The 26,589-nt window shown below is 37.3% G+C and overlaps 2 protein-coding genes across 6 annotated transcripts in view; one reads left to right on the top strand and one right to left on the bottom strand.

Moving 5' to 3' along the window:
• ERCC8 (ERCC excision repair 8, CSA ubiquitin ligase complex subunit) overlaps positions 1 to 3,866 on the bottom strand; it is a 41,392-nt gene extending 37,526 nt beyond the window's left edge. For 2 of the 5 annotated variants that reach the window (XM_036020314.1, XM_028527766.2), the window contains exons 1-2: positions 3,716 to 3,865; positions 1,443 to 1,538 (exon numbers count right to left, since the gene is read on the bottom strand). In XM_036020314.1, coding sequence (XP_035876207.1) covers positions 1,443 to 1,538; positions 3,716 to 3,792 — 173 coding nt within the window. In that variant the 5' untranslated portion in view covers positions 3,793 to 3,865. Of the gene's footprint in view, positions 1 to 1,442; positions 1,539 to 3,715 lie in introns of all 5 variants that reach the window. The other 3 variants (XM_036020317.1, XM_036020315.1, XM_036020318.1) reach the window with 3 other exon arrangements.
• Positions 3,867 to 3,945: 79 nt separating this feature from the next.
• NDUFAF2 (NADH:ubiquinone oxidoreductase complex assembly factor 2) overlaps positions 3,946 to 26,589 on the top strand; it is a 157,855-nt gene continuing 135,211 nt past the window's right edge. The window contains exon 1 of the mRNA XM_028524650.2: positions 3,946 to 4,154. Within this exon, the coding sequence (XP_028380451.1) occupies positions 4,028 to 4,154 (127 nt within the window). The 5' untranslated portion in view covers positions 3,946 to 4,027. The remainder of the gene's footprint in view (positions 4,155 to 26,589) is intronic.

The following is a 26,589-nucleotide window of genomic DNA, read 5'->3' on the forward strand; positions in this document are numbered from 1 at the left end:
ACATATAATTTATAATTCCCCACATTTCTCAGTGGCTCTGCCACCTGGTAGCCTACTGGCTTCACATATTCCACAGATTAAACAACTGATCACTATCCCAAAAAAGAATCTGTACTAAATATTTTTTCCACCAGAATCCAAGACGAAAAGAAATTAGCTGTTTATATCTGCACTATTTTATAAGCAAATGCCCCACAGCTGTCCTTGAATGGGAGGTATTATATTAAGTCTAGAAAAGATCATGAAAATAAAAAAAGTTATCACTGGTCATCTTTTAGATATAACCAGGTGTTAAAGTTAGGATTTGTTCACTGTTCACGTTTTTCATATACTACCAGGTGAGACCATAACAAAAGCTGGAAATAAAAAAGGAATTATATAAAACTTTTCTTCGCTTATCTTAATATTAATTAAAATAACTATAATAATAGTACTTTATTATAATGTAAAATTGTGGGGCAAATGCTGAACATACGACACAATAAATTTTTCTGTAGTTACTTTTACACCTGTTCTAATTAATAGACTACATGAAGAGTTTTGAACTTTCTTGTACTATCACATGGGGGTCAATATGAGTTTTAAGTGGGGTGATGGCATGTTCAGATTTGTATTTTTCTTTTTTTTTAAGATTTATTTAGTTTTAGAGGGAGGGGAAGGGAGGGAGAAAGAGAGGGAGAGAAACATCAGTATGTGGTTGCCTCTCATGCCCCCCTACAGGTGACCTGGCCCTCAACCTAGGCATATGCCCAGACTGGGAACCCAACCAGCGACTCTTTGGTTTGCAGGCCAGTGTTCAATCCACTGAGCCACACCAGCCAGGGCCAGATTTGTATTTGTCAGAGCACTTCAGCTGTTGTGTGAAAAATGGACTGAATGGTGTAAAAGTATTGGTGATAATTCTTTTGATTAATAGGAGTAGTAGCAATGAGTAATATAAGCCAAGTCTTATGCTAATTGTTGTATTATCTCAAGGAGTCTTCACAACAAACTTCTTAGTATTATTATTCCCACTGTATAGCTAAGGCAACTGAGAATTAGAAGTTAGATAAATTGCTCAGGGTCACACAGCTGGTGTTAAAACCAAATGGAACTCAAATACAAGTGTGGTTTGCTTCAAACTTAATGCTCTAAAAGATACTTTTACTTTTTAATATTTTCGCCCATTAGTCCCCTTCAGAGTAGCAACTATCTTTTAAAACAGCATTTAGTTACACAGCTAAGTGAGTTAACAATGAATATGTTTATATTAAAGTTGTTTGGAAATGTTTATCTGGCAACATTTTTATAGATATGAAGTTCTGTATTACTTGAAATTAGTAATACTAGATTAAAATTACTACAATTTACAATTTTTTCTAATATTTATGAACCTTAACATAATTAATCTGAAAGCAAGATTTTACTGCTTCTCACTTAGGAAGAAAAATATATAAACTTACTATCTCCCTTCAACAGGTTCAATGTCCAGGGTGTTAACTCCATTGCAATGGATCCTTTCAATATCTCTGTCTTTATTCAACTCCAGTCCCAAAACCCTTTAAAAATATAAAAATTAACAAGGGGAAAAAAGACATAACTAAACAATAAATTCAAACATAAAGAATGTCCTCATTACCAAGATTACATATAGTACAAAAGTTGCAAGTGATGTTTAAGTCTTTCTACCAAAGATTTTTATTGATTTTAAAGACCTTATACAATTTTTTAAAAATCAACAGTATTAACAGGTTACATGTAAAGAATTTCTCTTGAAACATTATCTTAGACTTACAGAGAATATTTTATTAAATTTTTATTGAGATAGAGACAAATTTTCACAAAATTGGTAACTTAAGTTTAACCGAGGACACCTAGTGGACAAAATCTTGAATTACAGCATTTTAAATAAATTCCCTGGAATATCTCTTATGCCTTAGGTATAAATACAAAATTATTATGTTTAATTAAACAAGTAGGCACATTTAAATGAATCCAATTAAATATTTAGAAAGAAAATGATTAACAAGTATTCTCATAAATTAAGGTGAATGAAATTTCTGGTATTCTTTAGTTGTAAAACATCATTATTCTGGTCAGAATATTAAGCTTAAATAAGTTAATACATAAAAAGTACTCATTACAATATCTAGACATAGTAAGTGCCTACTGAATGTTAACTATTAAAATTTGTCTCAATCTGTTGGATGTTGGAAATAATTTACATTAACCAGATTGATTTTTAATTTCATTATTGATTAATATAATGCTAATGTATATGGAATTTTTAGCCTATCAAATTAATTAGGTTTTATAAATAACGCACAGTGATAGAAAAGGTACAAACTGTTACTTTTACACACTGACAGCAGTAGTAATAATTAAAAGCATTTTGGAAATCATTTTAGCAATATCAAGTGTTTGGTTTAAAGATATACATAGCCCTTTATCTTCTGGAAGACAATTTAGCCTTAGGTTCAAATATCCACTTATTATTTCCCCAACCATGATCAGTAACAATAACTAATATTAAGAGCCTACTATTTGCTGATTGTACTCAGTGGTAATACTAAATGTAATAACTGGTAATCCTAGGTGACAGATTTCCTAGATGGTAAGTTACATTTTTAAATGCTTTTGATTATAAAACTAAGACACAGTAATTTGCCTAAGGTCATCCTTCTAATAATTGGCTGAATTGCATCTGAGCTCTGACATTTTTTTTCTCCAGACCACTATGCTGTCCTGACATTTCTGAGCTTCAATATTTCACCAGAAAGTAATTTTTCACATTTTTCCATTGAAATTCATTTCTTAAAATATATTTCTATTTGATGATTATCCAAATTATAAAACTAATATGTGCTTCTTGTAACAAGTAAAAGTAGTATCAAACAAACATGTGCAAAGGCAATCATCCCTTCCTTGAGTTCTCTTTTGACAATGAGAAACGTGGCTTTCATTATCATTAATGTATGTATTTATTAGACCAACTCCCCTGTGTATAACTAATCTACCATCACCATTACCATCCCCTTCCCCAACAAGGATGTTACTCACCAGGCTTGGGCTTTGATTTCTGCATCCCCCAACACCGTTATCGTGTGAGCTTGTCAGTCCCCACACTTAAACTACCTCCTCATCCCGCTGAGGCTCTGAAATAACACTCTGGGTCAACCTAATCCAGTTTGGAAGCCTACCTCTGCTCAGTTTAAAGACTTTGGGACTCAACTGTTTGGGAACTAGGAGGGGTTAAGATGAGGGGAAAGGGAGAGGGTAATAAGATAGAGGGAAACGGGTGAAGGAGGCAAGGTGTGTGGAAGGAAACAGGTGTGTGGAAGGAGGCAAGGTGTGCCCCAAAAAATTAATATAGCAGGCCTGAAACTAGTATCCTTAGAAAGGCCTGTGTGCGTGATTCGCCCTAGCCTGGTTTATGGGATTTCAGGAAACTTCCCATCATTCCAGTGTAACAATGGTTCACTGTGCCTAAACTATTTAGAGCAAACACTATGTTTTATGTTGAATACCCGCTTTCCTTCTGGGAGTCTGAAATTTTTATACATGCTAGGTACAGTCATATACGTACTAAGAATTTTGGTACTTGCTCCAAGAGAAGAGTCGAGTCGAGCTTAGTGGGAGGAAAAGTGATAATTAGGGAAAGTGTGAGGTAAGGATAACACAGCCATTGGTACAAAGCTTAACTGGCTTGTTAGAGAAGAGAGTAAGTTTTCTATACCTTCGTGTGGACTCCACTCTCCGTAGGCGAAGAGGGTCTTCCAATCCAGCTTGTCTCGCCAACAAAAACCCTAGCATCCTCTTCCTCTACACTGGATAGAGCATTGGACGCTGCCATGACAGAACTCGGAGACGAAGCTGTAACAACGGAGTCTTCCATTGGCAGAGCAATAATGCCATCTGTCCAATGGTAAGCGCCGGTACTTGAAGGGCGTGGTGAAGAAGGCAAGTGGAATTCTCCTCTGCTGGTGGGCGGGCTCCGCGTTCTGGTTACCGTCGGGCGGCTACGCACGCTGGGCTCTGCGCGGTCGGCATGGGTTGGTCTCAGGATTTGTTCCGCGCCCTGTGGAGAGCGCTGTCAAAGGAAGCAAAGGAGCTAGTGGGCACTGATCAGTTCGGGAACAAATACTACCATATACCGGAGTACAAGAACTGGAGAGGTGAGATGACAGCGAGGGCAGCGGTGGCGTAGCCAGTAAATGGGGGAAAGTAAGAGCGTCTCGGAAACTAATGTAACCTGCGACACATGTGATGTCACCTGAGGGGACAAACCGAGGTCGTTCACCCCGCCACCCCTTCATCTTGGTGGCTTTCACTGAGCGGCTTTGTTCCACGGCCCGGCCCGGTGCGTGCCCACCGTGCCAGCGCCGCAGGGCCTCGGTCTGGAGCGCCCGGCCGCAGCCCGTGCGCGCTCGGCAGGGACCTGTCTCCTCCCACCGCTGGGCGCCCCAGTGTTGGTTCTTGCCGAGGGACGGCGCAGACGGGGACAAGTCCACGGAGGTCTTTTACCTAAGGTCCTCCGAGAGGCGGGAAAGTGGCCTTCCTTCCTCCTGTGCCCCGCTTGCGACCTGGCCGTAGTGGTATAATAGGGGAATCTTAAGCGCCTCTGCTTTCGTCTTTCTTGGCGTTGACCATTGTCAGCAGCTCCGGACTGGTCCGTGCGTCCCCTTCCTCACAACCCAAACCTGTCACAAGTAGGTCCGTGTACACTAACCGTGTGGAAAAGAGTTCCTCCTAAGGCTCCATGTTACCTTTGCCACGAGTTTGCACTTCAAGACCCTGCTGAGCTCACTTTACAACACGTGGATCCGCATATTTCTGTGCGGAATTCGGGCGAAGTAGGAAGTGAAGTTTGAGGAATTAGGGGGCGTTCCTTCCGTTGAAATCACCGCACAGCAGTAGCGAAGACCTCTTCCGTGCGCGTCCCGCCCTGCGATGCAAAAGATCTCAGGCTTTGGGGTCAGAAAGCCTCGGTTTAGAATCTCTGCTTTAACAGCTAACACTTGAGGGGATTACGGACAGAGTATTTGCTCTCCCCGGGTCTCAGTCTCTTTACTTGCAAGTTAGAGGTGATAATAATCATAATGAGAAACACTAAAACTTTTGTTTAAATGTTTTAGACGTTTCCCTAATAAGCTGCTAAACTCTGCCAGGGTAAGGAAAACATCTTTTCTTTTCTTTTTCTTTTCTCTCTTTCAAGATCCTAGCATGGTGATGAAGTACTTCGATTTTATTTTTATTCGTCATCCAAGGATGTGTTTATTTTTTATTGATTTTAGAGAGGGGGTTGGGAGAAACATTGATCGGTGGGCTCCCATAGGCTCCCCGACTGGGGATCAAACCTCTAAGTAAGTTTGTGCCCTGACCAGGAATGGAACCTGTGTTGCTCCAGTCAACTGAGCCACCCGGCCAGGGCATGATAAAGTATTTTTTGACAGATTTCAAGCAGAGAGAAATGTATTCTTTTCCATTATTTCTCAGTAACATTTAAAAATATGGAAAATGTCAGATTGTTCATTGAAGTACAGTTTATAATTTACTTTTAGTAATATTCATACTTGTTCTTTTTTAAAGATTTTATTTATTTATTTTTAGAGAGGGAAGGGAGGGAGAGAGAGAGAGAAAGAGAGAGAGACATCAATGTGCGGTTGCTGGGGATTCTGGCCTGCAACCCAGGAATGTACCCTGGCTGGGAATCGAACCTGCGACTCTTTGGTTCCCAGCCCGCGCATATTCATACTTCTTGATGTACAGTTTTATGATTTTTTAAAAGATGCTTAGAGTCATGTAAATCACCACAATCAAAATATAGAACAGTTCCTTCGAGCACCCACACCCTCAAATTTCTTCCAACCCGTAATGGTTCATTCCCTCACCCTATACCCAGCCCTTGACAACCATTGATTTGTTTTGTGTCCCTGTAGTTTTAATTTTCTAGAATATCATATAAATGGAATTATATAGTTGTAGTCTTTTGAGTCTAGTTTATTTCAGATAGCACAATGCAGTTGAGTTTCATCCGTGTGTCAGTAGTTCCTCTTTATTGCTAAGCAGTATTCTAGTTACTTTTCATAATACTGAGCTGAATGTTTGATGTTCCCAAAATGGAATCGGTTAAGGGAAAGGTGGGGATAGCAGTGGGTGGAAGGTAGCAGTGATGCCTGCTTTTAAAATGCAGGATGAGTGTTTCGTCAACCATGGTAGACTTACTTTTGGAATGTTTTTTAACACCGTATAACCTTCATTAGCGCTCTTTGCATAGTGAATTGTTCACACAAGGTTATTAGCAGTCATCTTCAAACTGTTCATTTTTAAAAATAATTATGAAATCTTTTCAACGTGAACATTTTCTTACAAAATCTTATATTTTAAAAGATTTTTTAAAAGATTTTATTTATTTATTTTTAGAGAGGGAAGGGAGGGAGAAAGAGAGAGAGAAACATCAATGTGCGGTTGCTGGGGGTCATGGCCGGCAACCCAGGTATGTGGCCTGACTGGGAATCGAACCTTCGGTACTTTGGTTTGCAGCCCATGCTCAATCCACTGAGCTACACCAGCCAGGGCTAAAAGATTTTTCCATTTTGCTCTCAGTTTTTTAATGAAGCATTGTACATTTATAAAAATTACGAGCAAACAAAAATTTGTGCTAAGGTTTTCATGAAAGTACTTACTGGTAAATTACATTTTCAATGTTTATATGAGTATATTTAGACTCAAATACATGTGGATTATCATTATAACAAATACATTACTTGTAATAACATTGTCTGAATTTTATATTTCATGCTTTTTGGTTAAAAAAAAGATGGCCTTTCGATATGGAGCTCTCAAACACTTTTGTGAAGCCAAATCAGAAGAGGTAGAATCTAGACTTTAAAGGTATAATTCAAAGTGGAGGTTTCTCAATCTAAAATTGAATTTTGTTTAAAACTGAAGGTCATTTTATACCATTTCTATGTGCCTCCTTAAAAAGAAACAAATATTAATTGGATTTTACCTTTTGTTCCAACTTGAGAATCTGTTTATTTTTTATCCATTTGTTTTTAATGATTGAATTATGAAATATTTCAAATATGAAAAGTAGAAAGAAGTATAAAGCAAACCTCCATTACTCACTTGCAACAGTTATGAACTCATGACTAAATTTTATGTACCCCCACTCATTCTTCCTCTTACTTTGGAGCAAATACTAAATATCCTGTCATTTTACCTATAAACATTTCAGTATATATCACTTAAACACAAAGACTCCTATTTTTAAGTATATAATAATACCATCATCACATATAAAAATCAGCAGTCCCTTAATATCATCAAATATCCTGTCCTTCTCATTTCCCTAGTAGTCCCATAATGCTCTTACTGATTGATTTATTTTTTTTTTACTTATTTTTACTTACTAGTTTGTTTTAATTGAGCTCCAAACAAAGTCTTTAGATTGTGATTGCTAATATGTTTTTAACCCTCTTGTAATTTATAGGTTCTCTCTTTATGTTGACTCTTTCCCCCTTTATCTCTCTCACACACAAGCTTTTTTATGAGAGGGTGTTGGAAAAAAACTACTTTTTTTAAAATAGTATTAACCCATTCATACTTATTATAATAAGTGGTTATATATTGTCTTACTTCAGTCATCTTGTGTTTTTATATTTTTTGTTATTTGTGTTTTCTTATTGTCGACTAGCCTTTTTAGATGTCTTTTGCTGCACAGGCTTCATTTTACATGAAATTAACTATTTTTATCAAGTGGGACCTGAGCAAGTGCTACATTTCTTGTCTTCCTACAGGGCTCTGGTAGAACTCTCTGGGAGAGCTGTACTCATTACTTAGGATGCCTTCACTTTCAGCCCCTGCAAGTCGGAGTCTTAAGAGTGTCAATATCAGGTCAGAGTTGTAGTTGCCTATGAGAAAGGGGGAAGGAGTTTACTGGGATAGTTAGCAGATGCTATTTGCTTTTTAACCTTACTTTATGACATCTTATAAGCTATTCACATTCGTGATAATTAGACCTCCCTGTGGTGGCATTAACGAATTCCTTGGATTTGACCCTTACCACTTATTTGCCCCTTGCTCACAGTCCTGCTGCTCCAAGCTTAGGATTTTCTCAGTACTTCTTTTTGGGAAACTCATATAGATCCTTTACAATATGACCTGTATGTCTATGCTGATTCACAGGCCAGTCAGCACTGCTGAGTTTGCCTTCCATTTCATTCTGTATCATTTATTAATTTTCTCATGTGATATGTTTATTCAGCACTGCTTTATGCAAAACATACCTGCTTATGTATTTCATATCTATTGACCTCAGTTTCTGGCCTGTTAGTGCCTTTATCTGTTTTCCAGGATAGCTACATACCTCCTTACATAGTATTCTTTAATAAATTCAGTAGGATTTGGGAAGATTAGTAAAATAAACATGAATCAATAGCTGTTTCAAACTGAAGTTGACGTATTTAATTTGTAACAAATTACCAATTTTTCTCCTCTATCTTGTTCTTAACATAGCTTCCAATCTTTTTAGTAATGTCTACATTAATGACAGATAGCATTCATTGAGTGTTAACTCTGATTATTTCATGCCTTTACAACTATATAATAAGAATTATTAACCTCATCTTAAATATGTGTGAACGTTTCGTTTATGAATACTCAAATGAACTTCATACATATGTGCCTGGGTACAGAGTAGGAACTCAAAAAACAGCTGTTAAATGAACTGAGATATTCATGGACTTAGAATTATAAAAACAAAAAGCAAAAAATTTTTAAACCACAGGAAATAAGTAGTTTTAAAATCTTATTTTTTTAAAAGATTTTATTTATTTATCTTTAGAGAGAGAAAGGGAGAGAAATATCAATGTATGGTTGCCTCTCACATGCCCCCTATTGGGGACCTGGCCTACTACTCAGGCATGTGCCCCGACTGGTAATCAAACCAGCAACCCTTTGGTTCACAGGCTGGTGCTTAATCCACTGAGCCATACCAGCCAGGGCAGTAGTTTAAAAATCTTAAAACAGGTGATTAAGATATATTTTTTACTTATGATAAATCGTCCAGGTTCTTCAGAGACTAAAATACTCTCATAGAAAGTAAGTGTATTTTCCATAACTTTTCTAGTGTGGTTTCTGTTTGGACTTAGCTTAGTCAATGACCCTCTCAGTTTAGTTTCATTACTAGCATCAAACTTCTGTTCAGATACCCAATTTAATTTTTTTCCTTTTGGGATGAACATATCATGATCTGCTCATTTGAAACCTGCACCACCCGCTGTTATATGTACTTACAGAGCTCATTGTTTTTGATGATGTCTCCTCAACCTGTTTGTACTTAGTATTTAAATACACTAAAATCTTTAATGAATTATCATTCAGTTAAGACATAGTTATTAAGAATCAAGCAAATTAAATGGTCAAAATTATTAAAAAGGTGTATCTTGTTTCAGTAGGTAATTGGAAGGTTATAATATAGCTCAATAGAATGTGATACTGTATCATTTGCAAAATAATGAAGACATTTCAGATTTTTCCAGCAGGTGGCAGCATTGTTTAAAAATTGTAGGTTGTCAGATTATTAAGTATTTTTCGAGCTGATTGGAGAGAGGAATCTTTTCACTACAGTAATTGGATTTTTATTTTTTCTCGAAAAAAAGTTGCATTACTACTTTATAAACTGCTAACTCTTAAAACAAGGATTTTGAAATGACACTATGGATTTTTCCTAGTCAGTAATGCATAATAATGTAAGTGACAATGATACTTTGAAGAATTGATCACTTTTTAAAAATTATACATGTAATTTTCTCAACAGTAAATAATATTCTGTCTTGAGTTTTCAGTGATCACATAATCATCACTATGGACATCATCAAATTGTTAGAATATCCTAAAATTTCTTGTATGATTTTAGCTAAAACATGCCTTCTGTTTAAGGATATCTAGAAGAAGTTGAACTTTCTTTAAACCAGTTTGTTGAATATAAAGTAATAATTATAAACTTTTCATATAGGTTGTCTGAAGGTTGGACTTCTAATTTTCTAATCTTTATTTTTAAATTTTATTTCTTAATTGTGTTTTCCTATGAGACTATTTCAGTTGCTTATGGAATTTCCTCAATTTGTGTGAGTATGTATGCATATACTTAAACAGTTGTACTTTGGTGAAGGATAAATACCAACAAATTCCTGTAGTTCTTGATTGCATTCCTATCTCATGTAATAGAACCACATCTGTGTCTTACTTTCTCCTAAGAGAAAAACAGGGGGAGAAAGTGTGTTCACAATTAATCATGTCAATCCTTTTTACTGGATGAATGAGTTTATACTGGAAAATGAATTTAAGGAACTTTAATCTTGGATTCTGCCTTTCCTCACCAGGGAAATACAGGACCTTCTGAGAAGAAATGAAAACTAATATTGAATGAGTGACAAAGCTATATTAGATCTATTTCTAAGTGAGGCTGAGAAATATTTTATGCAAGAAGGAAACAGTACTTGTCCCCTTTTGCTTTGAGGATTTCATAGTTGTTTTACATTAAGAATAGTAACGCCAATAACAACAAGAATAATAATTAAATACTGTGAACGAGACACCTAGCACTTGTCATGATTCACTGTACTCACTTTTCAGAGGAATGCTCTATTCAAAATTCATTTCTGCTACATTTGAAGACTTTCTAAGTGTTAGTTACTCTTTAAGGTTTATAAAATCAAGTTGATGTGCTTGCCTTTGAGAGTTGACAATTGAATGGGGTTGGGTAGAGAATTATCTTTAGAACTGTATTGCAGAGAACCATTTGATTGTTAGAATAAATTTCCATTTTAATGAAATTACTTAGGAGCATATACAAGCTTTTTTAAAAATTAGTTTTGTAATTTTAACACCAAAGCAGCTATGTCTTTCCTTTTGTCTTCATTGCCTTCCAGGTCACTGGTGCCTCCATCTTGTGGTCCAACTGACAAATTGCACCCTTTACTAAAGATTCTAATTGAGCTTTTCTTTCTCAGTTAAAGATGTAAAGTTATTTATTTTCCATGTTTTGTTTATTAAAAAGCATAATTCTTATTAAATAGACATTGATCTAGTCTTCCCACAAGGGCTTTGCTGTGAAGATCATCTTCAGCTTTTTCTACTTATTTTCTTTTTTGGTGGGGGGCCTTTTTGTTTTTGTTGTTTTTCATAAATTTTATTTGGTAGCTGCCAAGCCACGTCCTCTTGATGAAACTGTCCTCAGGAGCCAGTAAGTAAAGTGAGTAATTCTGAGGACGTACTTTTGGACACACGAATGGCCCTGCGCTGTCGGTCGCCAGCATGACTGTGCCATGCCTCTCCACACGTGGTTAAGAACCACAAGACTCCACTTGATTTTCCATCTTTTCCTCTTCATTGTCTCCTCGCTCTCACAGAGAAAAGAAGGTGCTCAAAGGGACTATTTAAAGTGACCTATTTAAGTATGAAGCATCTAGAAAAAGCTATTTTGGTGGTGGTGGTGGTGGTAGTAGTTGTGTGTATGTATCTATGAGAGAACGGGAGAAGTTTGATCAGCCTTTATGTTGAAAAAAATGAAACCTGAAATCTTCAGGAAAATTTACTATGTAATTTCAACTGTAAGCTAATTAATAGAATTGAGAGTTAAATAATGATTTTTTTACGTAGTTTTTCTGGCAAAATTATAGCACAATATGACACCCTTCATTTTACATTTATCTCTTTTAATAAGATTAAGAAAAGTGTTCTTTTGTAAAATTTGAAGGCTTAATCATATTCCTAAGGATTTTTTTTACTAATCTTTGAGGAATATTCTGTTCATTATCCTTTGAATCTCCTTTCATCTTTTAATCCTTATTAATCTATTCTGGCCACCTCAACTAGAAATTAATTATTTTCTTAGACTTCATGAAATCATATTTTGCAAGATTTGCAATTTCACTTTGTATTCAACTAACATATTTGTAAAAGTTGGAAAATCAGAGAAATTGACTTATAAAGAAAGGTTGCATTGAAAGTGGGTAGGGATTAAAATATTAAGTAGATATTTAATGTGGACTAATATTGTAAATTTATATAGCAGGTATTTTTATTTATTTTGAAACTACTACCTTTCTACATGAACTAGAAACTTCAGTAAATCTGTTAATGAATGTATAGTCAGTGAAGAACTCCTAGGCTTAAATACCTCTTGGACTTGCCTTCCCCTCTCTGGCAAGATTTTTGAAAATGTAGTCATTGTGCTTACTTTACCCTCATCTAGAATAGACCATTTTCAGAAGTGTTGAAGTTTGTACTATATGCCCCCATTGTGTTATAGGTGATTGCTTTTGTAGCTATTTCCCTGACTCTTGTGTGTTCTACTAGACACTGTCTGAATTGTAGCAGGTGTTTAAGAAAACTTATTTATCTATTTAACTGATAGTTGTTGAATACCCCCTGTGTGCCAGGTACAGTTCTAGGCATGACATATATCAATATCAATAAAATACTCAAAAACCCATGCCCTTTTTGAGTTCGTATTGTAGCTAAAGGAATCAGATGATTTAAAAATATACATAAATAGCCTGGTTGGTGTGGCTCAGTGGATTTGAGTGCTGGCCTGCCAACCAAAAGGTCACCAGTTCAATGCCCAGTCAGGGCACATGCCTGGGTTGCGGGCCATGTCCCCAGGCCAGGGGGCGTGTGAGAGGCAACTAATCGATGTATCCCACGTTGATGTTTCCCTCCTTCTCCTTCTCCCTACCTTCTCCTTGCTCTCTAAACAAATGAATAAATAAAATCTTTTTTCTAAAGATTTTATTTATTTATTTTTTAGGGAGGGAAGAGGGGGGGAGAGAGAGAGAGAGAGAGAGGGAGAGAGAGAGAGAGAGAGGGAAACATCAATGTGCAGTTGCTGGGGTTTATGGCCTGCAACCCAGGAATGTACTCTGGCTGGGAATCGAACCTGGGACACTTTGGTTCCCAGCCCGCGCTCAATCCACTGAGCTACGCCAGCCAGGGCAAATCTTTTAAAAAATATACATAAATAGGAAATTACATACTTGTCACAGTATGGTAAGTGCTAAGGGAAAAAGAAAATTAAATCAGAGTAAAGAAATCAGGAGTACTGGAAGTAGGGAGTGCGGTGGAATTTGTTAGGGTAGCTTGGTTTGGATGCCAACGTTTTGAACAGATTGAAGGAGATGAGGACACTAGCCAAGTGGATATCTGGAGCAAGAAAGAGTGCTTAGTCAGAGGCAATAGCCGTGCAAATGAGCAATTACCTCTGAGTGAAATGGGAGTTAGCCTCAGCACTTATGTTGATGCCTAACATATACTAGATATTTTTTGAGATTTCTTGTTAGATATAGTGTTTGTTAGATTGAAAGAAATAGACTCCACAGGGGTAGACTTTGGCCTAAACCTTACCTCATTTCCTTTCTTGCAGTACTTCTGCTGCTTCTCTCTTTTAAGGAACAGAGGAATAAAGAGTAGTCCCTGTAAAATATAAAAGCCTGTGAGGTGGTTTCACATTAAACCTAAAAGATGTCCTTTTTTTTTTTACCTTTAATTTTTTTTTATTTTTCTAAGATGTTATTTCTGAGGTCTTTGCAATGAACCTACATTTAGTGACTGTTCCTCCTCTTACCTTTTAAAAGAATTTTCAGATACATTGTTCTATGCCTATGTAGTATCTAGGAAGGCAGTCCATCAAGACTAGGACCACTTTCTGCCACTTTCATTCATCTTTTTAATAGTTATTAAATAACGTGTGTGCCAGTCACACTAGAAGTATGTGTGTATACATTTAACATTAACAGACTTTATTTTTTAGAAATGTAATTTCAACAAATTATTTTCCTTTAGATACTAAGATCTAGTTTGTAATGAAATACTTCAAGTAATTTAGTTAATTATCAAAATCATAAAATAAATTTAATAGTATAACAATATAGGCATTTTAAAATTAAAAGTACTTTTCCTCAAACATTGGAGATTAGTACATATTACCATTGAATGTCAAAAGTAAAATTATGATCAATTGAGGTGTTAAATGTAGGAGTGGGATATATAAATTTTATGTACCTTTTAATACAGCTTTTTAAAATGGCCAGCTTTTATCAAAGCTAGAAAATATGCACATAGTTAAAACCTATGGTAAAGTTTTTGTAGGAGATGTGTCTTTATTAAGCAGACTTTCTCATGTAATCATATCTTATTAATGCCATCAGTATGAGATAACAATACAAATGATACTTGAAATATACCATTAGTAGACATTCATCTCCCATATATTTTCTCTTTTCCAAAGTACTCTTGCTCTCAAGACTTCTTTTGACCCCTCAACCATCTGTACCAAAAAACAGGGGTTGCTGGTAAGACAGCACTCATCTTTAAATCCATTTTTAATAGAAGTGCCTTATGTGTTTCCTTCATGACTCTAACAAAGGTACTTTTCCCCCTCTGATACTAGAGTCACTTGCTTGATCTTTAAGTTTTCCACTTGAGAGCACTGACTTTGTATTTGTAGTTTTCCAATGAACAACTTAAAAATAATCTATCAAAGCTTATATTAAAAAGTATTTCTAATCCTGGCCAGTGGCTTAGGTGGTTGGGCGTCATCCTGCAAACCAAAAGGTCCTGGTTTTATTTCTCATCAGGGCACATGCCTGGGTTGTGGGTTTGGTTCCTAGCTCGGGCATGTGCAAGAGGCAACTGATCCATGTTTCTCTCTCACACTGATATTTCTCTCCCTCTCTTTCTCCTTCCCTTCTCCTCTAAAATCAGTAAAATAAAAAATATTTTTTAAAAATATTCTAATTAAAGTAATTACACTGGAAGTTACTTTGCTAGAAAATTAGAGTCAGTGTTTTTACTTTGATTTTTTTTATCATACAGAAACCATATAACCAGCTTAAAGAATATTTTAAAAATCACTGTCATTTAAATTTTTAAACTTGTTTGTCTCTGTATATATACATGTGTAATTCTTTAAGACAAGGTTATTTCCTCCCAGATATGAATTATAAATGAAGGGCCTTCTAAATGGGTACTTTTTTCATTTATAGATGAGGCAACTGAGATTGTTACTGGCTCAAATCTCCTAAGAACCCAGGCTACATTTTCCCAGTATAGTTTAAGAAAAATGATCTTTAAAGTGATTTTGTAGTATGCTACTTCTTATTAGTATGTACCACACAATAAATATTTTACTCTTCTTTTATACCAGTTGAGCTTTTTTTAATGTCATTACTACTTTATATATGTATATATTTTGCGCCTGCTACATTTACACCTTTTACGTGCTTTTCTTTTGAAAATATTCTACTTATTAGAATCAAATCAGACTTTATAGCTAGTTCACAAAACTATGAAAGCAGCAAGACTCACAATGGAAGCATCAACACACACCAACAATAGTAACCCAGTACTGTGTCATAAGTGTGATACATGTTCATCAACACAGGTTCGGTGATTGGGGTATAGTTTCCAATGAGTCTCTTTTGAAACACATAATAAAAGTCTGTCTCACCCTGTTGTGCAATATCCCTATAACTGTGTGTGACTTCACTAAGATGTTTTCATTTAGGCAGGATTTCCAAATGAGGAAAATAACTGAATCATTGGAAATACTGTAAAAACAATTGGTTAAATTATAGGAAAGGAAAATGGGTCACAGTTAGTGTCAGATTTTAGTCAGCTATACAACCATTTGTCTAGTTAAATTACTTATGAAAAGGCTGCTAACATTAGAATTAAAGGCTTAATTGAACTCTTTTTGGATGACTTACTTTTGATTTATATGGTAGAAGATAAAATTTTCTTTGAGAATTATCTTAATGACCACCATTTTATATCCATTAGCAAAATCTTTTCAGCATCTCCCTTTCTATTTTTACCTTTGTTGAGCTTGGTTCCCTCCTCCTTATGTTTTTTAATTAAATGCTTGTGCAAGAACAAACATTTTTAAATGTCTAAAATAGGAGCCTCTAATTGAAGTATTAGCATCTTGGAGAATGGCTTATTCATGGACCACCTGCAAGATGTCCTGCTAAATTGTTGGCAACTAAGTACTTACTGTGATTCTTAGCCAATAAGTAGTACCCACATATTTCTTTTTTATGAGTAGAAAATACTTGAAATTTTAAACTCTGGGAGTCTCAGAAATGAGTCTGGGTCAAGTTTGGAGCCAGCAGAGTTAAATTTGTAGCTACTGCTTAAATTGTCAAAAAGGCAACAAATTCAGGAACATTTGGGGCAGCTATAATGTTGTATGAGTGAATAAATAAAGCAACACATCTAAAGCTTTAATTTTAATAAGGGCAATTACAGTCTTTAATATTTAACTGTCCTTTAGGAAACTAATACCAGAGGGGCAAGAAATTTAATGATCACTTCCTTTTCTTTCTATGGATAGTATGTATCATTTTAGAGGGTTATTTTTCATCTGTTTCTGAAATTTTTGAAATAAGATATGTAAAAACTCCAAATAAGTTGTTTCAGCAATAAGAAATTATTGCTGTTTTGGAACTATAGTAGCTTGACCTTTAAAAAATGTTCCTTTTGTTTAATAGACTTACAAAATTTTATTTGCTCTTAAGATGCTGAAAACATTTTTTTTCCTATGAATAAGCATGAATGTTGGAATCAGAGACTTCACAAAAGCTTTGACTGTTGGGTAAACCATAAAAAATGTAATAGAGGTTTGAGTCATGTGCTCCCTCCAAAGTGAAAGATACTGTTACTTAATCCTAATCTGTATGATCATCCTTCCTTTCTGTAAGAAAAACAAAAACAAAAACATTTTTCTTGCTTCTAATAGTATTCCACACCGTAGATGATACCTATGGCTGGCCTCCTTCCCATAGTACGACCTAACCGTGGAAAATTCCTTACCAAAACTTCATAAGCCACCACTTAATTTTTTTTTAGCTAGATAATTTATGGTTAAAATTAGGTTTTTAAGTATGAGACCTGTTGCAGTCAGATTTATGATTTAAAATTTTGAGTATTTAAGTGCACTGTATCAACTTGTGCTTTCAGTGTAATGAAATACAAAGCCACTAATCCATAATAGAGAAAGTGAAATTGGAGTCTTTGAATCTACATGTTCTTAGTATAGATTCTATGTATTTAAAACCCTAGCAGACCAATTAAAGTTCAGTTGAATATGGCATGTTACCCCAGATGGGTAAGGAGCAGAGAGCGTCAAAAATGTTTATTTTCCAAATAGTAGTTACCCCACTAGATGTTAATGTAGATTGATAAGATAATCTTTTAAAATATAAGTGCCCCTGGACTTCTGGCCAAGATGGAGGCATAGGTAGACACACTTTGCCTCCTCACACAACAAAAAGAACAACAACAAATTTAAAAACAAAAAACAACCAGAACTGACAAAATCAAACTATAGAAGTCCGACAACCAAGGAGTTAAAGGAAAAACATTCAGCCAAACCTATAGGAGGGGCAGAGATGGGCAGCTAGTGTGGAAAGGACTTGTGGCAAGGCAGCAGCTGGTGGACTGGGTGAGGCAGTGTCTTGCAGACTGGGCAGCCCCACATTCGTGTGCAGATAAACTGGGAGGAACAACTGGGGACCAAGATAGACCACGCAACCCAGGGTTCCAGCACAGAGAAATAAAGCCTCAAAGCCTCTGACTGAAAACACCTGTGGGGGTTGAGGTAGCAGCGGGAGAAACTCCCAGCCTCACAGGAGAGTTTGTTGGAGAGGCCCACAGCATCCTAGAATGTACACAAACCCACTCACCTGGGAATCAGCACCAGAAGGGCCTGATTTGCTTGTGGGTAGCAGGGGAAGTGGCTGAAAGCCAGCAGAGAGCGAAGCAAGCACCATTGTTCCCTCTTGGACCCCTCCCCCGCATATAGCATCACAACACAGCCACGTGTGGGTTGCCCCGCTCTGGTGAACACCTAAGGCTCCTCCCCTTCCTACATAACCAGCGAGCCAAAACAAAAAAAAAAACAACAACAAAAAAAAACTGGCCCAAATGAAAGAACAGACCAAAGCTCCAGAAAAAATACAGCTAAGTGACAAAGAGATAGCCAACCTATCAGATGCACAGTTGAAAACACTGGTTATTAGGTTGCTCCAGGAACTCAATGGATACTTCAAAAGCATACAAAAGAACCAGGCAGCAATGAAGGTTGCATTATATGAAATAAAGAAAAATTTACAGGGAACCAACAGAGACAGGAAGAAACCTGGGACTCAAATCAATGGTTTGGAGCAGAAGGAAGAAAGAAACATTCAACCAGAGCAGAATGAAGAAACAAGAATTCAAAAAACTGAGGAGAGGCTTAGGAACCTCCAGGACATCTTTAAATGTTCCAACATCTGAATCATGGGTGCCAGAAAGAGAAGAGGAAGACCAAGAAATTGAAAACTCATTTGAAAAAATAATGAAAGAGAACTTCCCCAATCTGGCAAAGGAAATAGACTTTCAGGAAGTCCAGGAAGCTCAGAGAGTCCTAAAGAAGTTGGACCCAAGGAGGAACACACCAAGGCACATCATAATTACATTAGCCAAGATTGAAGATAAGGAGAGAATCTTAAAAGCAAGAGAAAAGGAGAGAGTTACCTACAAAGGAGTTCCCATTAACTATCAGCTGATTTCTCAAAAGGAACCTTGCAAGCAAGAGGGAGCTGAAAAGAAGTATTCCAAGTCATTGAAAGATAAGGACCTACAACCAAGATTGCTCTATCCAGCAAAGCTATCATTTAGAATGGGAGGGCAGATAAAGTGCTTCCCAGAAAAGGTCAAGTTGAAGGAATTCATCATTACCCAGCCCTTATATGAAATGTTAAAGGGATTTATCTAAGAAAAAGAAAATAAAAAATAAGTACAGTAAACTGACAACAAACTCACAGCTATTAACAACCGAACTTAAAAAAAAAAAGCAAAGAACAAAAACAAACTAAGCAAACAACTAGAACAGGAACAGAATCACAGAAATGGAGATCACATGGAGGGTTATCAGTGGGGGAGTGGGAGGGGAAGAAAGGGGGAAAAGGTACAGAGAGTAAGTAGCATAAATGGTAGGTAGAAAATAGACGGGGAGGTTAAGAATAGTATAGGAAATGTAGAAGCCAAAGAACTTACATATATGACCCATGAACATGAACTAAAGGGGGGAATGTGGGTGGGAGGGGGTGTGCAGGGTAAAGGGGAATAAGGGGGGGAGATGGGACAACTGTAATAGTATAATCAAAATATATATAAAAAAATAAAAAGTAAAATGTAAGTGCCCCTTTTGAGAAGTAGAGCTATCATTAATTCTCACTCTGGATTGCTTTAACCATTAAGGATAACAATATCAGGTTGGATTAAAGGGCAGTTGAGATTGAGAGTAGTTTCAGAAGTTTACAAAGAGAGGAGATCTACCTCTCTCTTACTTGTGAGATTTACCTTTATGAGGTAGAAGACTTATTAGAGAATGAGGAGCCCGAAAATGGGGGAGACATTTGGGAAAGGAAGTAGAATGGTCAAGGTAGACTTTGCAATTTTGTTTAGAGTCCCTGAAAATCACCTTTCCCTTTGACAGATAAAAACTTGCACACATCCTTGCAGAATCTCTGCCCCCATCCCAGGCCTCCTGGATCAGCATCTTTTTACAAGACCCACAGGTCTTGTAAACATGCATGTGAACATGCATGTTAAAGCTTGAGAAGCCCCCTTGCTCCAAGTGACTGATGTCTGAGTTAAGCAAGGGTCTTTAGAAAGCAGCCCTCTACCCTCGATGCCCCTCCCTACTCCTCCAACTCCCTTCCTCTTTAATTTGATCTTCCTAGTCCAGGCTACTCTAGACTTATTTTACAGCTCAGCGTTATGTATCCTTGGTACTTCCCTGTTGAGACATGGGGAGAAAGAAGAGCAGAAAATGTGTTAGAAAACATATCACTTAAAAGAGGTTGGCAAAATAAGTCAAATTTCTTTCTTACATGACCCTCATCACCTACCTTATGATTTATCAGATGGTAGAAAATTATTTTTTTTTATTTTTTTTAATATATACTGTATTGATTATGCTATTACAGTTGTCCCATTTCCCCCCTTCTCTCCCCTCCACCCTGTACCCCCCTCCCACCCACATTTCCCCCTTTAGTTCATGTCCATGTGTCATAATTATGAGTTCTTTAGTTTCTACATTTCCCGTACTATTCTTGCCCTCCCCCTATCTATTTTCAACCTACATTCTATGCTACTTATTCTCTATACCTTTTCCCCCTCTCTCCTCCTCCCACCCTCCTGCTGCTAACCCTCCATGTGTCCTCCATTTCTGTGGTTCTGTTCCTGTTCTAATTGTTTACTTAGTTTCTTTTGGTTTTGCTTTAGGTGTGGTTGTTAATATTTGTGAGTTTGCTGTCCTTTTACTATACATGCCTTTTCTTTATCTTCTTTTCTTAGATAAGTCCCTTTAGCATTTCATAAAATAAGGGCTTGGTGATGATGAACTCCTTTAACTTGACCTTATCTGAGAAGCACTTTATCTGCCCTTCCATTCTAAATGAGAGCTTTGCTGGATAGAGCAATCTGGGATGTAGGTCCTTGTCTTTCATGACTTGGAATATTTCTTTCCAGCCCCTTCTTGCCTGTAAGGTCTCTTTGGAGAAATCAGCTGACAGTCTGATGGGAACTCCTTTGTAGGTTACTGTCCCCTTATCTCTTGCTGCTTCTAGGATTCTCTCCTTCGTTTTTACCTTGGCTAATGTAATTATGATGTGCCTTGGTGTGTTTCTTCTTGGATCCAACTTCTTTGGGGCTCTCTGAGCTTCTTGGATTTCTTGGAAGACTGTTCCCTTTGCCAGATTGGGGAAGTTCTCCTCTATTATTTGTTCAAATACGTGCTCAATCTGTTGCTTTTCCCCTTCCGATTCTGGTACCCCTATAATTCGGATATTGGAACGTTTAAAGGTGTCTTGGATGCTCTTAATCTTTTCCTCAATTTTTTGAATTCTTATTTCATCATGCTTTCCTGCTTGGTTGATTCTGTCTTCCTTCTGGTCCACTGTATTGTTTTGAGACTCATATTCCTTCCTTTCACTATTGGCTCTCCTCCGCGTGTCTTCCTGCATCTGTTTTATGGTAATCTGCATTCTTTCATCTAAATTTCGTCCAAAATCCACCAGTTCTGTGAGCTTTCTGATCACCAGTGTTTTGAACTGTGCATCTGATAGATTGGCTAATTCTTGGTCGCTCAAAAGGATGAGTCCTGGGGGACTGATCTGCTCTGTTGAAAACATTTTTTTTTTTTTTCCCTCGTCTCTCCTTTTTTTTTTTTCCGGTCTGGTTGCTCTTGTTACGGTGGGGGGCGGAGCCTTAGGTGCTCACCGGGGCTGGGCACCCCAGTCGCTAGATTGTGACGTTATATGTGGGGGCGGGGCGGGAGCAGGAGCGGGGCGGGAGAAAACAATGGCGGTAGTTCCGTTCCCCTGGACTCAGACCCTTGTCTGGGCTTCTGGGCCGCGAGTTCTGCCCTGGTCCACAATCGCTACCCCTCTGGGTCTGCCAGCCGCGGCTTGCGTACTCAGGGATCACCGCTTCCTTCTTGTGCGCCCGATGGCTTTTGCGCCGATTTCGAGCCAAACCTTCCCCCAACCTCCGTGCGCCGCCGAGCCAGCCCCGTGCCCGCCGGCTCGTCTTCTCCTACCAGTCCGGATGAACGGTCTACTTCAACTTCTTGTCTGCCCGACTTCCATTCAGATAAATCCTCTGCCGGATCTGGGTGTTATTCTGATAGTAAATTATTGTTGTAAATTATTGGTTTTCTAATCTTGGTTGTACGAGGAGATATGGTGCGTCCACCTATTCCTCCATCTTGCCGGAAGTCCGGTAGAAAATTATTTTATGCACTACTCTTCAGAAGATATTCCCTGTAAACTCAGAGAGCCTCCCATGTAAGGAAGTGGGATTATTACATCCTGAGGCACCCTGGGGTAGAGCTTTTGCATGGTAGTGTTTTCACAGAACCTGATACAAGGGCTGACAGCTTCCGGCCAGGCAACTGATTCTGTTGCTGTTCTTAAGTGTTCTGCTTCTCTGGCTGCTATGGGAAAAGAAACAGACTTCTGATACCTCATGAGTAAATTCCAAGCAGCATCTAATTTGTATGTCATCTTTGGCACCAAAGAGGCTACATCCCTCTCCTTAAAAAGTAAAAATGATGGATATTTTCATGCTCATACCACACTTTTAAATTTATGATCCTTTCTCCCTTTTAATGTCATTTTACTGTGAGTTGTAAATAAATCGCATAACAGTGTTCATTGTTGAAAACGGTGGACTTGGTAGATCAGGGCTAGCAAGGTTATGTTGTAGCAACTAGAAGATTAATGAGAACATACTAACAAAAAATGAAAACAATTTCCTGTACTTTTTGCAATATGGAGATAAAAATATAATTCCTAAGACTTTCCTTCCTCAAAACTATCTTAAAAATGAGTCTTGCAGATAGCTTCAAAATTGGAACTAACATAAGATAATATTTTACCCCTTCACTTCTTTCATTTGCCCATTTTATGTACTATTTCCTGAATTAATAAATCAGGAGAACATGAGTGTCATGTGCAGCAAATGCTAAGCATTCATGATATTTTCAGTGAAACTTTTCTAGTATTTATGGCTATGAGGTTACTAATAATGATGCCTATAGATGTGGCAAACTGTCTTCTTGGTCAATTAGCCTAAGTTTATTAGCTATTGCTAATAATTGATATAGCTCTCCCAAGACCAGAGGCTTGTGCCTTCTTTTTGTCCCATTTTTCTTCTTTTAACACCCTTCTGCTCCTAGTTATGTGCTAAACATAAAGGAAGGTTGGTAGTGCTGTCTCAGTGCCATATAAGTTTATGGTGAGGAGAGCCTGAAATTGATTTTTGAGAATGTAAAGAACTTCCGTTTTCCTCATGCCAGCTCCAGGAAGAGGGTGCTTATGATCAGTGCTAGCTTAGGTATCATCGCTACCAAAAAGAAAAATAAGTTGCAGATGTGGTTGCTGTTCAGAAAACACATCACCAGTTTATTGGGAAATTTTAGACCAAATTAAAGATCTTAGAGTAGTGTTTCTTGTCTAAACTCTTTTGTACTTATGCTTTGAGCACTTAGAGAAATATAGTTTAAATGGATAACAACAGACCTATGGAATAGAACTGAGAATTCAGAAATAAAACCACACAACCATGGCCAGTTGATTTACAGCAAGGGTGCTAAGACCATTCAATGAGGGTAAGAATAGTTTCTTTAACAAATGGTGCTGAAACAATTAGACATCACATGCAAAACAATAAGTTGGACCCCCACCTCACATCACATACAGAAAAATTAACCCTCATACATTGCTGATGAGATTGTAAAATGGTGCAGCTGCTCTGTGAAACAGTTTGGTGGTTCCTTCAAAAGTTAAACATAGAATTACATATGACCCAGCAATTGTACTTCTAAGTATATATCCAAGTACAAACACTTGTACACGGATGTTAATAGGACTATTCACAGTAACCAAAAGGTGAAGACAACACAAATTTTCATCAGTAGGTGGATGGAAAAACAAATAGTGGTTATGTACATATAATGAAATATTAGGGGTGTTGGGCTGGGGTGGGGGGAAAAGGCAGAAAAATGTACTTGAACAACAATAAAAAATGCCTTTTAAAATTATAATCATAAGTGGTAAATGGCAGTCTTTCAAATTCTATTTGAGAATGTTGATAATAATAAAGGTCAAATAATAAAGTTTGATGAGTACAGAGTATTAAAAAATAAATAAAAAGGAATGAAGTACAGACATGGTACATAAAAGAAGTCAAATACAAAAGGTAACATATTGTATTATCCCATTTATTTAAAATATCCAGAATAGGTAAGTCTGCTGAAAGACAGCAGGTTGCCAGGGCTAGGGGGAGGGGAAAACAGAGAATGACTGCTTAATGGTTATGGGGTTTACTTTTGCAGTGATGAAAATGTTTTGGAACCTGGTAGAAAAACTATGAATGTACTGAATTATGCACTGTAAGATAATTTTATCTTACATGAATTTCACCTTGATTTTTTAAAAGGGGATAACGGGTTACACTATTACACAGGGATAATGCTGTCAATATCATCATCAAATACAGTTGTGTGTTTTGTTTTTTTTTTTTGTTTTGGGGTTTTTTTTTTATAAAATGTTTGCTGTGGAATCAGAATACTTTATTCTGGAAGTATTTAGAAAGTTCTCAAAAAACACTAGATGTCTTATTTTGCTTTGTTATTGATGTGGTGGGTTCTTTTTAATTTTATTGATTATGCTGTTAACAGTTGTCTCAGTTTTTCCCCCTTGGCCCCCTTCCACCCAGCAACCCCCAGTCCTTCAGGCACACCATTGTTCATGTCCATGGGTCATACATAAGTTCTTTGGCTACTCTATTTCCTATGCTGTACTTTATATCCCCATGGCTATTCTGTAATTACCTACTTGTACTTCTTAAGCCCCTAACCCCTTCACCCATTCCCCCATACCCTGCTCCCTTCTGGCAACCATCAAAACATGCTCTGTATCCATGGTTCTGTCTCTGTTCTTGTTTGCTTAATTTGTTTTTTAGATTCAATTGTTGATAGATATGTACTTATTGCCATTTTATTTATAGTTTTGATCTTCTTTTTCTTAAATAAGTCCCTTTAACATTTCATATAATAATGGTTTGGTGATGATGAACTCCTTTAGTTTTTCGTTATCCGGGAAGCTCTTTATCTAAATATATTTGCTGGGTAAAGCAATCTTGGCTGTAGGTTCCTGCTTTTCATGACTTTGAATACTTCTTTCCAGCCCCTTCTACCCTGCAAAGTTTCTTTTGAGAAAAGAACTGACAGTCTTATGAGAGCACCTCTGTAGGTGACTAACTGCTTTTCTGTTGCTGCTTTTAAGAATCTCTCTTGCTCAGTGAAATAAGGCAGGTGGTGATAGACCAATACCATATGATCTCATCTATAAGTAGAATCTAATAAAGAAAACAAACAAGCAAGCAAAATACAACCAGAAACACTGAAATAAAGAGCAAACTGACAGTAATCAAAGAGAAGGAGGGGGGAGAAGGATAACAGGGGGTAATAGGGGAAGGACCATCAAGGAACATGTATAAAGGACACATGGAAAAAGCCAAAGGGGATAGGTTTGAGGGTGGGAGGCAGGGAAGGGTGGAGCAGGGTGGGGGTGTATGGGGGGTGAAAATGGAGACAGCTGTACTTAAACAACAATAAAAATTTTTTTTAAAGATTCTTTATCTTTAACCTTTGGTGTTTTAATTATGATGTGTCTTGGAGTGGGCGTCTTTGCATCTATCTTGTTTGGGACTCTCTGTGCTTCTGAAACTGCATGTCTATTTCCTTCACCAAGTTAGGGAAGTTTTCTCTCATTTTTCCAGATACATTTTCAATTTCTTGCTCCTTTTCTTCTCATTCTTGTACCCCTATGATGCAAATGTTGGAATACTTGAAGTCGTCCCAGAGGCTGCTTACACTATACTTGTTTGGGGACGTTCTTTTTTCTTCTTGTTGTTCTGATCGATTGTTTTTTGATTCCTTATGTTCCAAATCATTGATTTGATTCTTGGCTTCATCCACTCTATTATTGTTTCCTTGTAAATTGTTCTTTATTTCAATTAGTGTATCCTTTGTTTCTGACTGGATCTTTTTTATGCTATTGAGGTCCTCCAAAAGTTCCTTGAGCATCCTTATAACCAGTGTTTTGAACTCTGCATCTGATAGATTGCTTATCTCCATTTCATTTAGCTGTTTTTCTGGAGCTCTCTATCTGTTCTTTCATTTTGGCCATGTTTCTTTGTCTCCTCATTTTGACAGCCTCTCTGTGTTTGTTTCTATGTATTAGGTAGAGCTGCTGTGACTCACTGTCTTGGTAGCATGGCCTAGTATAGTAGGTGTCCTGTTAGGGTCCAGTGGCATAGTCTCTCCTATCACCCAAGCTGGGTACTCAAGGTGCACTCTTTGTGTGGGGTGAGTACAACTTCCTCTTGTAGTTGAGCCTTGATTGCTGTTGGCCAGTCAATGGGAGGGATTTACCCAGGCTAGTTAGCTGCAAGGGCTGGCTCTAACCACTGACCACCAACCTCCATCCTCCATGGAGGATCAGCTTGTAGGGGCAGGACTGTGGTGCTCTGATGAGGTCTATAGCTGTTACTGGGTGTGCTGGCCCTGGGGTTTCCCAGGTGGTGAATTTTTATCCACCACACATGGATGTGAGACCAGCCTGTTTTGTGTCTCCACCCCTTCTACCAGTCTGGATGGATATGGTTTCTTTATTTTACTTCTGTACTTGTCAGACTTCCATTCAACTCTATTTCTGAAGGTTCTGAGTAATGGTGGTTCTATATTTTAGATGTAATTTTGATGTGGTTATGTGAGGATGGGAGCCATGTTTACCTAGGCTGCCATCTTTACCAGAAGTCTTTGCTTTGTTTGGGGGTTTTTGTGGGGGTTTTTTTGCCTTATATAAATCAGAAAAGCAAACAATGTTTAGAATTCCAGGTTGAGAGAATATTTTCCTTTGTTGGCTAGAATTTGCATAATGATTTTTGATGGGAAAAATAAAAAATGTTAGAATACAACATGATAGAAGA

This window comes from Phyllostomus discolor, chromosome 3, assembly GCF_004126475.2.
Source record: "Phyllostomus discolor isolate MPI-MPIP mPhyDis1 chromosome 3, mPhyDis1.pri.v3, whole genome shotgun sequence".
Classification (NCBI taxonomy): Eukaryota; Metazoa; Chordata; class Mammalia; order Chiroptera; family Phyllostomidae; genus Phyllostomus; species Phyllostomus discolor.